The 14,235-nt window shown below is 39.5% G+C and overlaps 1 protein-coding gene across 2 annotated transcripts in view; it reads right to left on the bottom strand.

Moving 5' to 3' along the window:
- Nucleotides 1-14,235, bottom strand: part of CDKAL1 (CDKAL1 threonylcarbamoyladenosine tRNA methylthiotransferase) — a 634,424-nt gene that overhangs the window by 239,940 nt on the left and 380,249 nt on the right. For both annotated transcript variants that reach the window (XM_080807301.1, XM_080807300.1), the window contains one exon: nt 3,233-3,399. In XM_080807301.1, coding sequence (XP_080663427.1) covers nt 3,233-3,399 — 167 coding nt within the window. The remainder of the gene's footprint in view (nt 1-3,232; nt 3,400-14,235) is intronic.

The following is a 14,235-nucleotide window of genomic DNA, read 5'->3' as shown; positions in this document are numbered from 1 at the left end:
GGAGGCTGCTTAAGATTCCCTCTCACCCTCTGTGCTCCCCGCTGCTCTCTTCCTCTCTCTCTCAGAAAAAAAAAAAAAAAAAAGAAAAAGAAAGAGTTCCCCTTTAAGCTGTTCAATTAAATACATATATACAAAAATAAGCAAGCAAGCTGGTAAAACATTTTAAGAAAGATCGCAAAGTCCGGTGAACATGACGTAAACAGAACAATGGAGAAGGAAAAGAGCCCAGTGAAGTCCTCTAGAATTAAAGTCTGCAGCCTGAAGCATCTTCAGAAACCTGAGAAGGCATGTTCCCACCGATACAATTCTCAAGGAACCCTCACTGTGAGGGTTTTAAAGCATGAGGAGTTGTTTTAGGAGTGGGTTCTTTCTATCCCCACGGTTTAAAAGACATCACCATCTGTCATTCACTGGTGTTATTTTTGATTTTTTTTTTCTCCTGTTTTCTTTTTTTTCTTATTGGTGAACTCTCTCCAGCACTCTTTAGATAAGTCAGGTAATTTCAGCAGCGTGCCCTCGGCTTAGTGAGAGGAAAATGAGGAAGCACAATGTCTTGGCGGGCATGGGCTGCGGCTCAGTGCGGCTGGGCTCCCGTCGCTGACGTCCTGTTTCACACGGGGGAGCCGGGGAAGGCTCCGCAGCTCAGTTCCCTTTCCCGTTACACAATGAATGGTGTGTCTGGGGAACATGGCGCGCTCTGGGCTCTCCCGCTCAGGGGAGAATGAGAAGAACTGCCAAGGCCAAGGTGTGAAGGTCTTGTCCAGATGTCAAAGGAAGCTTTTTCAAGCTTGTCCTTTCAGATGGCCTGGGTCTTTTCCTCTTGCACAACTCGGCTCATTTGTTTCATTTCCTCTGTTTTCCCTTGGATTGCTTTCTCCCTTGGTGTGATATGACAGGGCTGGGTGACTCCCAGCGTACCAAGGGCAGAGGAGTGAGTGGTTTTTCTTCCGGACAAACTCTCATCCTTGAAGTTCACTTACTTTGTCATTTTCTGCAGCCTCTTCTGACTCAAATGTTAAGACTCGAAAGTTTGAGGCTATAGAGTGGGCTCTATAATTTATTTTTTGAAGAAGGCCCTTCCTTGATTCATTCTTTTTTTTTTTTTAATTTTTTTTAATGATTTTATTTATTTATTTGAGAGAGAGAGAGAGCATGAGAGGAGAGAGGTCAGCAGGAGAAGCAGACTCCCAGGCAGGGAGCCCGATGTGGGACTCGATCCCAGGACTCCAGGATCAAGACCTGAGCCGAAGGCAGTTGCTTAACCAACTGAGCCACCCAGGTGCCCCCCTTGATTCATTCTTGATTCACCCATTTACTGAGCCACCACTCGGTCGGGTACACCCGGAGACAGAAATGATGAGGTCCCTGCCTTGTAAAGATGACAGTGGAGGAGGGAAGGCCGACATTACAGATACCTGACAGCGAGAGGTTTCAAAGGGTAACATCACGACAATCAGAACTTGCTGTCACCCCAACCACGACGTATGAACTAAACATCTGGTGATTTTCCAGGTGAAGTGTAAAGCTCTGTTTAGCAACTTCCACTGATTTCAGAAGCTCTCTTGGAGCATGCGTGTGGAGGTCAACAACTCTGGCACTACTTCAGATTCGGGGCAGAGGATCTGCTACAAATGCCGCATTCGCTTCTGTAACCTTGCAATTAATTGAAGTGCTGAAGTCATTCCAAGATGTACTTTATTCAGTCATCTCAGAGCCTATACATGATTTTCCCCTTTATGTCTACTCCCTACTTGAACTTCGCTGATTCTAGCGCTATGGTTCCCTTGGTCCTCACTGAGATCGGTTTCAAACCACACATCTAGCATATCGCCTGGTAGGTGCCTCTCATTTACTTCAAACGGAGCAGGACTTAACCATATTTGATTTTTACAGGGAAGTCACTTGCTTTTTTCAAGTATTGGGTCACAGGCTTATGTATAAACTGACACACCTGCAACTTGTTTTTCAATGGCAAATCTTAACGGTCCCACACTGTCCAAAGTACTAAAGTTAACCTATCATATCCCTTTACCAAAAAGATCTGGCTGGGGGATACGTGAATAACAAAACTGAAACTGCTGGATTTCTTCGCTGTGTATTTGTAATTAACAATCAGATTGCTACCAAATCTGTTTTCAGAATTTCTAAAAGACGTTGCGGACGTAAGGGAGGCTTTTCAGCACAACTTCAACAAGTACAGGCTTCCAATCAAGTCAACAGAAACAATCTTACCATTGTTGACTATTCACTGGGATCTGGGCATTAAATTTTAGCAGCTATGCTTGCTTTTAGATTTGGGAATTTTTTTTTTCTGCACAAAACAACAGTAAAGAACACAACGGATAAAAATATAAGCGACTTGTTTCTATACTTTGCACGTGATTTTCCAACAGCAGTTATCAGATTTCTTATCCAGAACTGTGGGTCCAATGTAATTATTTTGTTGCTCAAATAGCTGTCATGGATCCTGGCCATGCACTTTTTCATTTAAATGTCCCTGTTTCTTGCTCATATTTACTGTGGCATTAGTCATCCGATACCAGGTACTTATACACGTGTCCATTTTTCTAGCTTCACGGTAAGCTCCTTGAGGGTAAGCGCCTGACCAGGGGAAGGGATGCAAATGAAACCAGGCATCTCCCGTCGCCACGACCCCTTCGTGTTCCCAGTGACCACGAGAGAATCAAGGAGAGGAACACCAAGCTGTGTCTCTCTAGGATCCCACTTCATTCCTGACCATCCCCAGACAAAGGGAGGAGATTTAAAACATCCTCACGCTTATAGCCCCGCACCCTTACCGCCAGGGCGAACAGCGGTTCCGATAACGTGCTCACGGCTGGATGCAAAATGAATGCGATGCCGTAGCGCGCCTGAACTAGACTAGACCAGGGCACCGAGCGGAGGAACCGAGGCACACTTACGCCACGGGAGTCTGAGGGGCTGCGAAGAAGAAACAAAGAACTGTGACGAGAGGGCGAGCACTGGAAAACCCAAGCAATGTTAATCAATGGAGAGCAAGCAAAAACAAGATGTGCGACTGACACAGAGGAGGACCTGAAATTCTCCACTCGTTCCTAGTAACGTGGGACCACAAAAAAAAAAATTAAATTAAAAAAATTATGATAATGTGCAAGAGGTTTTAAATGTAACCGTACGATGCTGCTGAGGCTGCCACACTGTCTTGGGCTGGAGCGTGTCTGTGTCAGCAGGGAAATGGGGCGCTTTGCCTTACCTCCAGATGCTCTAAAATATAGGGTGGATTTGTCATGCCAAGCCTCAGCATCGCTCCCTCAGGGATCACTTCAACCAGTTTCCACAGCAGTGCGGGGAGATTGGTGCCAATGTCTCTGCCGTAAGCCCCTGTGTCTTCACTGGTCAACCATATCTCACAAACGCCCTCTGTGAATCAAAGGAGATAATGAACAAATCCGCTGCAGAGCTGTTTCCTTCATCATACAGCTGCTCACTCTTTTTAATGCAGTATTACTCAACACCATTATGCGGGCAGGCGGGGTATTCAACTGCAGAGAAAAAGCAGCTTATCCCGTGGTGGCACTGGGTTATTAAGTTCATTTTACGAACACCAGAGAGTTACCACAATGCTGTAAATTATCGGTGCGTCCTATGGAGTGATTAACATTCACAGCCAATCAGTTCAGCCGCGCTTCCTCCGAAGCACTTTGATCAGGACGAAAGCGACAATCCCATCACAATGAAGACCTATTTTATGGAGCACCGTGAGCCTTGGAACTGAACCAGTCGCGGCACAGAAGAGGTGCTGTCAGGAGTTAACTCACTAATCAGTCTGTCGCGGACCCAAAGAAAAATGTCAAGTGTAGTTAAGGTTTAACTCAGAAATTATTAATTATGAGGTACCCATTTCTCCTGCAGCCACTATTCTAATTTGTTTTCTTTATTCAATTAAGAATAAAGTGCTCTATATTGCGGTGTTCAAAGAAGTCGGTTGCTGTATCAACTAAGTATTTGTGCTGAAAGACCTGCTTACTGGCAGCTTGCGTCCTGTTTTCCATCCATCAGACTTCAGGAGAATGCGTGTGTGTTTTGTTGTTACTGTTATTACGGAGAATCCTGACTTCAAATATTATGGCCTGCAATAATGTCCTTTCAAAAATCAAAAAGAAACACGTCTGGATAACCTAGTATTATTTAAAACGAGTACAAGAGAGTTAGCAAGAGCCACCCAGGTTTTCAGAACCTTTCTGAAAGCATATTCGATTAAAGGATTAGCCTATTTTAAAAGGCCAAATGATTCACACAAAGCTAAGACCAACAATCAAACAGCCCTGTGAAATTTGTTCATGCTCAAGTGATCTGTTGCTTCAGAAGACCCCCGGCACACACACCAGGCCCACAAAGACGACAGCCTGACCCAAAAGTATACGTTTCTAGAAAGAGTCTTCAAATTATAATTTTAAATTGTCCTCAGTTGATGGAAGAGAAGAATTTTAAAAATACATTTAAATATTCCCAGCCAAGGGAGACAACAAACAAAACACATGGCTTTTGTGTGAATGTGAACCTAAAAACCTACAGAAAAGAGAAGCAGAAAGTAAAGACTTTTACTCTCTTTAATGCCTTCCACAGAGGTGGAAAAATACACATGAAGCTGAGATCTCCAATAAGTATTCTTTCCTCTAGAATAAGAGATATATTTACTTTACCCCAAACCAGCCAAACCACATAACAACATGTTTCACTTTTCCCTAGGGTCTATCTTTCTGAGACATGCACATCCTCAAACACACCCGTAAAACACAGAAAATACAAGGATAGAAACAAAATGTTAGTTTCCTGCAATTAAAGAATCAATAACCTAGCAAAAAGAACTGGAGGCACCAAAACAAAAACAAACAAACAAACAAACAAGAAAACAGCCCTATTTAAAAAGTTGGAGATGTTTTCAGAATCTGCAAATCAGTAGTCCTATGAATACACAGGTTTTCTCTATTTCAATTAAACATGTAGTTCCAGAAATCAATAACATTTGCTTAGTTTTAATCATTTAATAAAAACTTTTTTCTTCAAAAGGAATAGTCTGCCATGTTCATAGGTTACCTTTGTAGTCAGACAGTTTTATAAATACTCCCAGCACACGGAGTAAATATTTTTCTATTTTAAGAAGAAGGGTTGCAATCAGTGGTATTATCTTTATTTGAATATTACATATGCCATCAGACAGTGGACTCCTACAACCTTTTTTTTCCCCCAGTTTGTTTTTAATCTTATCACAAAATCCACTCCAGGAAAAGAGATGGCTAAGTAACAGCATATACGGATTTTAAAACACTCTGAAAGAGGTTATAAAAACAGGACATTATCCCTGATTTTCCAGTTACTGGCACTTGAGCAACACAATATGAATATTTTAAAATGAACAGAATAATTTTAATTTATAATTTTTCCATCCAAATGGTTCCATGTTACGCCTTATGTAGAGAGAGCGAGTTCCTGGAACAGTGCCTTGCTGTTGCTAGATGAATATAGAAGGGGGAAAATCACTATGAATAGGAATGGAAATAACATCCATGCAGAAAACAGCAGCCAGCTCTTAAAGCCACATAGGTGGGGACCAATAGCCCCCTGGTGGGCTGAAACTTCAAATTAAATCACATAAAGAGGAAGCAGCTGTAACACTAAATCAGAGCAACAACAGGAATAATGGTCTTGATGTCTCCAAGATCAAGGCTGCTAAAATGCTCTATATAACAGCAACCTGGGTTGAAACACAGTGAAATGAGAGCACATGTGCAAAATGTGAAATCCCAGGACTTTTGGCAAAGCAGGCCTTGCCAATTCCCTCCCAAAACGTGTCAAAGTTGATTTTGCTCTTAACGTGAGAAAGTCGGATTTTGCAAGGTTCTATCTCAAGAATTCCAATGAGTTCTGATCCTTCCAATCGTGAGGATATAGAAAGTCATCTCACACTAAGGGTGAAGCTAAATGCGGAATCCCCTCCCTGCCATCCTTTTCTCTGGGAAGTCTGGTGATTACTCACTGAGCAAGCGGTTCCTGTCAGGTCCGCTTGCGTCTGAATTCACCAGGGAAAGTGCAGGCTGCAGTCTGTGATCACTAATGGAGGCTGGGACACATGCATGCTTCTAGCCGCACACTTAATTGGCTATACTTATGGACAGAAGGTCTTGCCTAAACAGCTTCATTCCTTGAGGACTTCGGTTATGAGCTATACTCCTTTGCACATTCGTTTCTTTATTGGTCTATCAAACATTTATTAAGCCCTTCCCTACTATGTGCCCTGCATCAATTCTAGCTCATGACAGATATGGATTCATCATTAAGCTTCTGTGAGCTAACACTGGCTATTATCCAGGAGCTGGCAAGGGGACATTAACAGACACCCTGGGAACTTCACATATATCCCTATCAGTGGTGGGGGCAGGGGGACAGGGGGGCAGGGGGGGAGCGGGTGTGGGGGGGGTGGGGACTGGAGAACACAGCCCCAGACACCAGAATGAGAGGCTAGCTGGGCTCACTCAGGGGGAGGATGATGTCAACCACAATGAGATAGGCCCAGTCTGCACTCCCAACGTGGACTGTGATGAATACGTGTCAGGAAAACAAACACACGAAAATTTAAAAAAAAAAAAAAGAGAGAGAGAGATGCAAGCAGGAAGAACTGAGATAAGAGGAATGAATGCCCAGTAGAAACTCCCAGGCCTGTAAAAATAAACACGTGCAAAAAAAAGGAAAGTAGGCGGTGGAAAAGTGGGACAGAAATTAGCTTTTTATAAGCATCTGAGGAGAGATTTTACTTTTTCCTAAAACTGTTCATCCATCTGATTTTTGTTTTCCTGAAATTGTTCATTTCGCCTTTTCTAATGAACATAAGGCTCATCAGATCATCTATCTTCCGTTTGTTGTTGTTAATTCTGGTGAAAAGATGAACAAATACTAGGAAGGAATGAAATGCGTCTTACCAGGGAAAGTCCTCTAAAAGTGCAATTATTAGAATCCATTATCATTTTGCCCAAGTAATTATGGACCAGCCTACAGTTGAAATGCACAGTATTTTGCCTGAATGGAGAACCACCCCCACAGCTGGATTCTGATCTTTGCTCCAGAGTAATCTGAGATGACAGAGGACAGAAAAAGGAGAAGACATAAAAGGTTAACCAAAAAAAAAAAAAAAAAAAAAAGATAATATCCTCAATAAAAGAGTCTCACAACAAAGCAGATCCTTTTTGAAAATCAAACGTTGCCAAAACTCAATTTCAAAAGCTTAGGACTCACTGTAACTGGTCCTATGTGGAGGCTTCCATGTAGTAGATGAAAATATGGGCAAAGACTGATTTCATCTAATCAGAGAACTGATTTTTTCCTCCAGTGGCTCTGGCTTTATCGTTTGGAAAATTTCTACCACACAAAGGTGATTCATTTATTCCACTAGGAGCAGAGTCTCTAAAAGTAAGGATTACAAAAACAGGAAAACTGTAAACAGTGATTAATGGGATCAAAAGGGAAAGACAGCAGCCAGAAAATCTTTATCCATGAAAAATTTTTAAAAAAAAGTTCACCTCAAAATCTGCTAAGTCTTTCTTCTTCCGAATACGCTTGCCGTCCTCGTCTCCTTCTGTCTTGTTCCCTCTGTTCCTGCCTTTGCCCTCCCTTCCTTCTCTTTTTCCACCATCCCATTCCAGTGCTCAATTTCCATCTTCCTCAAAGGCCAATAAGGAATATGAATTAAAAACAGAGTATGTTGTATTTATTTAATATGCATTCAATTCTCTCCTCTTAATTCCAGATCCTCTCTTTTAAGGATGACAAGGACACATTAATTAGATTTTTATAGTTTGTCTTTTTCTTAAAAAAAAAAAAACTTGGAAAATTCACAAATAACTATGACTCTCTGATTAAGCATTTGAAGGGTCATGGAAATTTCTTCAGTGGTGATGTTTTTAAGTAATAATATATATAGCCACCCCTCCACCTAATTAATCTATTCACTTCATAGTGAATTAGACAATATAACTTCTTTGATCCTTCTAATCCTATTATTGGATGCTCAAGGGTTTTGTAAAACAAACAAACAAACAAACACCCCTGAAATGACAATATTATTAAAGATAGCATCATAACAGGACCAACCATGGCTATCCTGGATAGAACAATGACATGCCATCGATTAATTACCTCATTCTTCAACTATATTGTTTATAGTATTGCAAACTAACAAAAGTTATCAGAGGCGTGAAGGTGTTTCTGCTAACTTTTTATTCTGAACAATGTTACATTTACAGAAAAATCTCAACAGTAGTACACCAAACAACTAACACACATACTTGGGTTTGTTTGTTTGTTTTTCCCTGAGAGTTAGTTGTGGATGTTGTGGCACTTTAAATCTCAATATGTCAGCATGTACCTTCTGAGATCAAGAACACTCTCATAATCACAACACAATCACTGTTCTCTGCAAACCTAACACTGGACATCACTCCCACTGCAGGTGAACTGAATTCCTTGTACTTCTTTGTGCAAGTCCTGCTGCTCAGGCCTCTGTGCATTCGCATATGCTGTTCCCTCTAAAGTGTCTTCCACTCTTTGCATAACGAATACAACCTTAAGGGAAATTTTCTTGACCACCCAGACTAATTTTGATGCTCCTCTTCTGTGCTCCCAAGCATCTTATATAAAATTTTGTATCACAATGCATTATAGTTAGTGGTTCGTGAGGATGGAAGCATCTCTGGACGGAGGTGCCAAAACCTTACTAACAAATGGATGCCTAAGACTTACTACACTGCATAACACATAGGAAGCACTCAACAAATTTTGGTTCCATATACATATGGATGTACATGTGTACATGTACATAGAGTGTGCGCACAGGAGTATACTACGTTCTGTATTAGGCAGTAAGGAAATAACAAATTTTCTTTGGACAATATGGAAATGAAGCTTGAATGCGGCAAAGTGTGTTACACGGTCTCTTAAGTTCTCCATAAGATCAGCAGCCTTACTTTAAGTTTCCTATTATCCTATAAGGACAGCTGGATAGCACAGCAGGTGAATATAAATTTTTTTTTTTTACCTTAAAGTAAGATTTTCCACTTATAGGTAAGTTCAGATAGATCAATTATCCGCAAGACAATTAAACTTTAAAATTATCTTTTTTATTGCGTTAATAGCAAGAGTTGACAGAGTATTTGCAGAGCACCCTGACCTCTGTGATTACAGTGCAACACAGAAAAGAAGTTGTTGACATAAATTGATCATGTTGTCGCTAAACAAAAGCAACCTGTTTAATTTATTTCTTTCGAAAGGTCATAATCAGAGAGAATGCTGTTTATTTTCATACTTCCTCAAGAATCTGGAAATAATGGAAAGCTAAAAGCAAACTAAACAACACAAAAGGATGACACATTTTCTGAAAACAAGGCATCTGACTCCCCAGGCTCCAGAACCAGCAGTAAGCCTCAGTGAGGGAGATTAAGTTTATCCTCCTAATCCCACAGTGCGTTTTAGGCCATATATGGGCTTTTCTAATGCCCCCAGAGAGGACGCAGACAGGAGTGTCTATGAATGGGCCCTCCGGTATTTCAGCAGGATATGCAGAGAGATGTTCTATGGTCTTTAAAAAAATTACAACCGCCTCAACTCCCAGAAGTCCAAACATTACAGATAGAAAAGGAAGTCAGAAGAGGGAGAAAAGAACAAGGCCACAACACAGTATCCTGTGCTCAGAAAAAAATTAGTATCAGGTGATCGTGGAGATGTTTAAAAATTCCTCTAGATTCCAAGACGAAGTTCAAGAGTTACAGAATAGTTTAGGGCATAAAAGAAACTAAAGAAGCCAAGCATTTTGCACTATCTGGGCCAATGAACCCAACTACAGAATGAAGGACAAATAGAACTTAAATTTTAAAAGGACAGAATATCTTTATGACTAATGTTTTATGGTCCTAAATGTCTTTCCCCAAAGTGAACTACACCAAATCTATAGTCAAGTGGGACTAAAAATACTGCAGTTATCCTTACGGAAAATCGACTTTGAATATAAAACTTATAAATTAATCATTTCAAGGGATTAAATGGCAGATACAGCTTTCTACTTTCTATCAAATTCTTCTATTCAGTTTGGAGGTGCATCAGGTGGACAGTTTACGTGTTCTAATACAAATAACACAACATCCATCCATTCGCTCGTTCATCACTCATTCTTCATCTAGCAAGTATCTGTTAAGTATTATAACGTACCAGACACTGTGCTCGATCTTGAGTGAAATTTATTCACATGAGGGATATAATAAACTGAAAGATGAATAATATACTGTCAAGTATAAGTAAGGGCTGTAAGATGTCTAAAAGCAGGATAAAGAATGAGTGATAACGTGGTGGGTCAGGACATTACCTCTGACAAGGAGTAGTTGAGGAAGACTCAGGATGATGCGAACCCTGCCTGAACCAAGGCCGTAAGCGCGCCATGTGCATTTAGCTGAAGGAGGGGCACTCGCGGCACAGGGAACCTAAGATCCAGCATCAGCATGTTTATGGTTCCCAAGCAACCACAACGAGGTCAGTGTGGTTGGGGTGAAATGCTGGCAGAGAGGAATCTGTGGTGAGAAAGAATTATAAGATGGGAGCCAGTGGGGGCATGAGGTGCAAGCTCACCAAGCAGAGCTAAGGAAACAAAAATTACATGTTGATAACCTATTCACTGTCATGGGCAATGAATATGCAACATGTATATTATACTTGCTAGTGAAAGTTCTCAATAACTCTGTGTTTTAAGATATTTTCGTGTGTAAGCTCATGAATATTCGGTGCCATTTCAGAAGTCTCAAATCACTATATTTGGAAGATAAGAAGAAACAGGAAAAGGAGTAACGGTTAAGGTCAATGTCCAGTCTGTCTTAAAGAAATTACCTTCTTTCGCTCTTTTCTGGGAGGGAGAGTTTGTTATAATTGACCAAAATGCCTGAAATCAGACTTACAAAATTAAACAGGAACAAGTAAAAAGGAATCTGAGACTAGTGACACATTTAGGCCATTTAGTTGGTAGCACCAAGAGGGAAAAGAGGGAAAGGAGCTGGTGCCGGCCTTTCATGTATTCTGTTTCTTTTCCCTTCAACAGAACCTAAAGATTACTAAGGAGCCCCCAGCTTCTATCTTCACATCATTTAAGCTGACATCCAACAAACCAACATTTGCCACAAACTCAGTCTCCAGAGTCTGAACCACTGCTACAATCTCAGAAGGAGGAACAAATAAGAACAAGTAAAATAAAATCCTTTGTTATGAGGCAGGAAAAAATTCATTTTTCCTTCATTAAAGAAAAAAATGGAATCATCCCCAAGAATCTACTACCCACACACCAAGTAACTATAGTGATAAATAGCATAATTCAGATCAGTTTGGGTCCTTTTAGCTACTATATTTTGGCAACTGACCAAAAAAGTGGGTTAAAATATTCCTGTAAATGTTTAAGTGTACCTTTTCCAGATCTGATGTCATCGAAATCTGAAGATTTTTTTTTTTTCTGGTGAATAGAAAGTTTAAAAAAAAGGGGGGGGGGTACTGGGTGATGAGAACTGTCCCTACATAATGAAAGATTAAGGTGCAACTCTAAGAAAAGAAAATATTTGAAAGTTTAGAAGTTCTGTGGAAAAGCAGGTAGTTGTGTCTTAAGGAAAAAAGAATAACCAGAATATGAAGGTTTGATACATACCTCACATATCAAAGATTTAATGGTCAGCTACCTGTTCAATTTAAAATTTCTAAAAAGAAATTGCAGGTGGTATTAATAAAAGGTGATTTTACCATCTATTATACTAAAATAACATATATACCAATAACCAACTCTATAACGTGAGCAAGCCACGCTAATCAAAATTATATCTACCAATGGGTATTTCAATGGAGGAATGTATAATATCCAGTATAAATTGTGGACTCTGGTCATACTGATGACAACACAAAATTTTAATTAAAAGGAAATATAGTGAGGACTCCCATTTCCACATACAAAGAATTAACTGTTACAGGAATTGCCTCAATGCTATAAACAACTAGAAAAAGTGGTAACGTGTATGAAATAACAATCACCAGACGAGTAATAACAGGCAGTGTGGGACTGTGATTTTTGAAAGAAGCAGACAAGGAGAATCCTGTAATTACCCATCTTACTTCCTAAAGGCATTTTCTAGGCCACAGTGCAGGAAAGGGGAAAGCAAACAGAGCCCAATGATCTTGCTGAGTTGAGAAGAAAGAGACTGAAACTCAGAAAGCTACACTACACAGGGTTAAATATTATAGACGAAAGAGGTTCATGGAGCTCCAAAGATCAGCTGAGGGCTCCCCTCAAGTTCTTGGCTGAGTAATATCTGGACACGCATGAGAGGAAACTAAATCCCAAGGCTGGCGAAAGAATCAGAGCAAAGCAGTGGTCCACGCAAGTCTTAGGAGTCACGTAGGACCAGGAATGATTTGTGTTCCCAGAAGTCAACGGAAAGATCTTAGAATATGTGACTGAATGGATAGAGTCCTTAGAAGGCTATTTTGCCTTCATGGTTGAGAAAAATTTGTGTTCTACTAGAACCTGCTCTGGACCTATACTAACAGACCTTAAAAGAAAGCTCCCCCAAATTAAAGTAATTTCAAATAACTGAATTCTGTGAAAGAACAAAGTCCAAAACTCTTTAATGGAAAACAACAAAATCTAATGTTCGACAACATGAAATTTAAAATGCCCAGCATCCAAACAAAAATTATCAGGCATGCAAACAGGAAAAAAAACACTGACTACATATATAATCAGGAGAAATACCAGTCAATAGGAACAGAGTCATAAATTACAGAGATGATGAAATTAGCAGACAAGGACGCTAAAACAGCTATCGTAAATGTGGTCCATATCCTGAGAAAATGTGAATATGATGAGAAAAGAAATAGAAGATATTAGAAAAAGACCCTACTGAAACTTCCGGGGATGAAGTTGAAAACCAAGTGACAAAAAACTATCCAAAATGAAGCAAAGGGAGAAAGAATGGAGAGTAAGAATGAACAGAGAACAATACCAAACCAAATAACACATACATAATTAGATTCCCTGAAATAATGGCTCAATTATTTCCAAATTTGGTGAGAAGTATAAACCACAAATTCAAGAAACTCAATCAACCTCAGTAAAATAGACATAAAGAAAAGTACACCAAAGTGCATTATAAACAAATTGCTTTAAAAAAAGAAAGAGAAAAGAAAGAGTAATAAAGATAAAATTTTAAAAGCTATTGGGGGTGAAAGAGGTGAGGAAGACACTGCACAGAGGCTCAAACATAGCACAGAAAACTTTTTGTCAGAAACCGTGCAATCCAGAATGCAAAAGAGAGACATCCACAAAACACTGAAAAACTACCCTAGGTTTTGTAGTCAAGGAAATTTAAAAATAGCTATTAATATGAGGGCATAATAAAGACTACAGACAAAGCTGAGGGAATTCATTACCAGCAGACCATTAGTCTAAAGAGTAAGAAAATAAGATCTTTAAGCAGAAAAGAAATGATTCCAGATGGAAAGAAGAGCACCAGAAAATACACAATGGAAAGGACAGTACCAGAAATTGGTAAACTTGTGGGTATATAGAAAAGCTGTTTTTCTCACTTTTTATCAGTTCAAAATATAATTGACTGCTTAAAGCAAAAATAACACCAATATATTGTGGGGTCTATATGCAAAAAAAAAAAAAAAATGACAACACAAAAAAGAGAAGGAAGGAGGTAACGGAAGTATGTAATTATAAGGCTCTCATGTGATAATGAAAGAGTGTCATATTATTTAAAGACTGACTGTGGTAAGTCAAATGTGTATTTTTGAACCCTTGAGCAACCCACAATCAGTCAGTCAAACAGAGGTATAGCTTACATGGGATTAGTGGAGATAAAATGGAATCATAATACTTAATCCAGAAGAAGATAGGAAAAGAAGAAAGAAGAAATGGTGGGAATTATAATGAACTACGGATGGAATCATGGAAAGATACAAACAGGAGACTTCAATATTATCTTTAGTTTTTAAAAAGGTTTGAACTGAATATGATAAAATGTTAAAATTTGATACAACTAGTAATTTTTTAACTGTTAGCTTCTAACTGCGTTAATTTTATATATTTTGGAAATGTTTTATAATTAAAATGTGAACAAGTAATAGTCCTTGTGATTAAGTAAATATTGGTAAAGTCCATCTTTTTTTTGTTTCATAAAA

The sequence above is a fragment of the Martes martes genome (assembly GCF_963455335.1).
Source record: "Martes martes genome assembly, chromosome: 6".
In the NCBI taxonomy this organism is placed as follows: Eukaryota; Metazoa; Chordata; class Mammalia; order Carnivora; family Mustelidae; genus Martes; species Martes martes.
The sequence above is the reverse complement of the archived record's forward strand: the minus strand, read 5'-3'. Positions and strand labels throughout refer to the sequence as shown.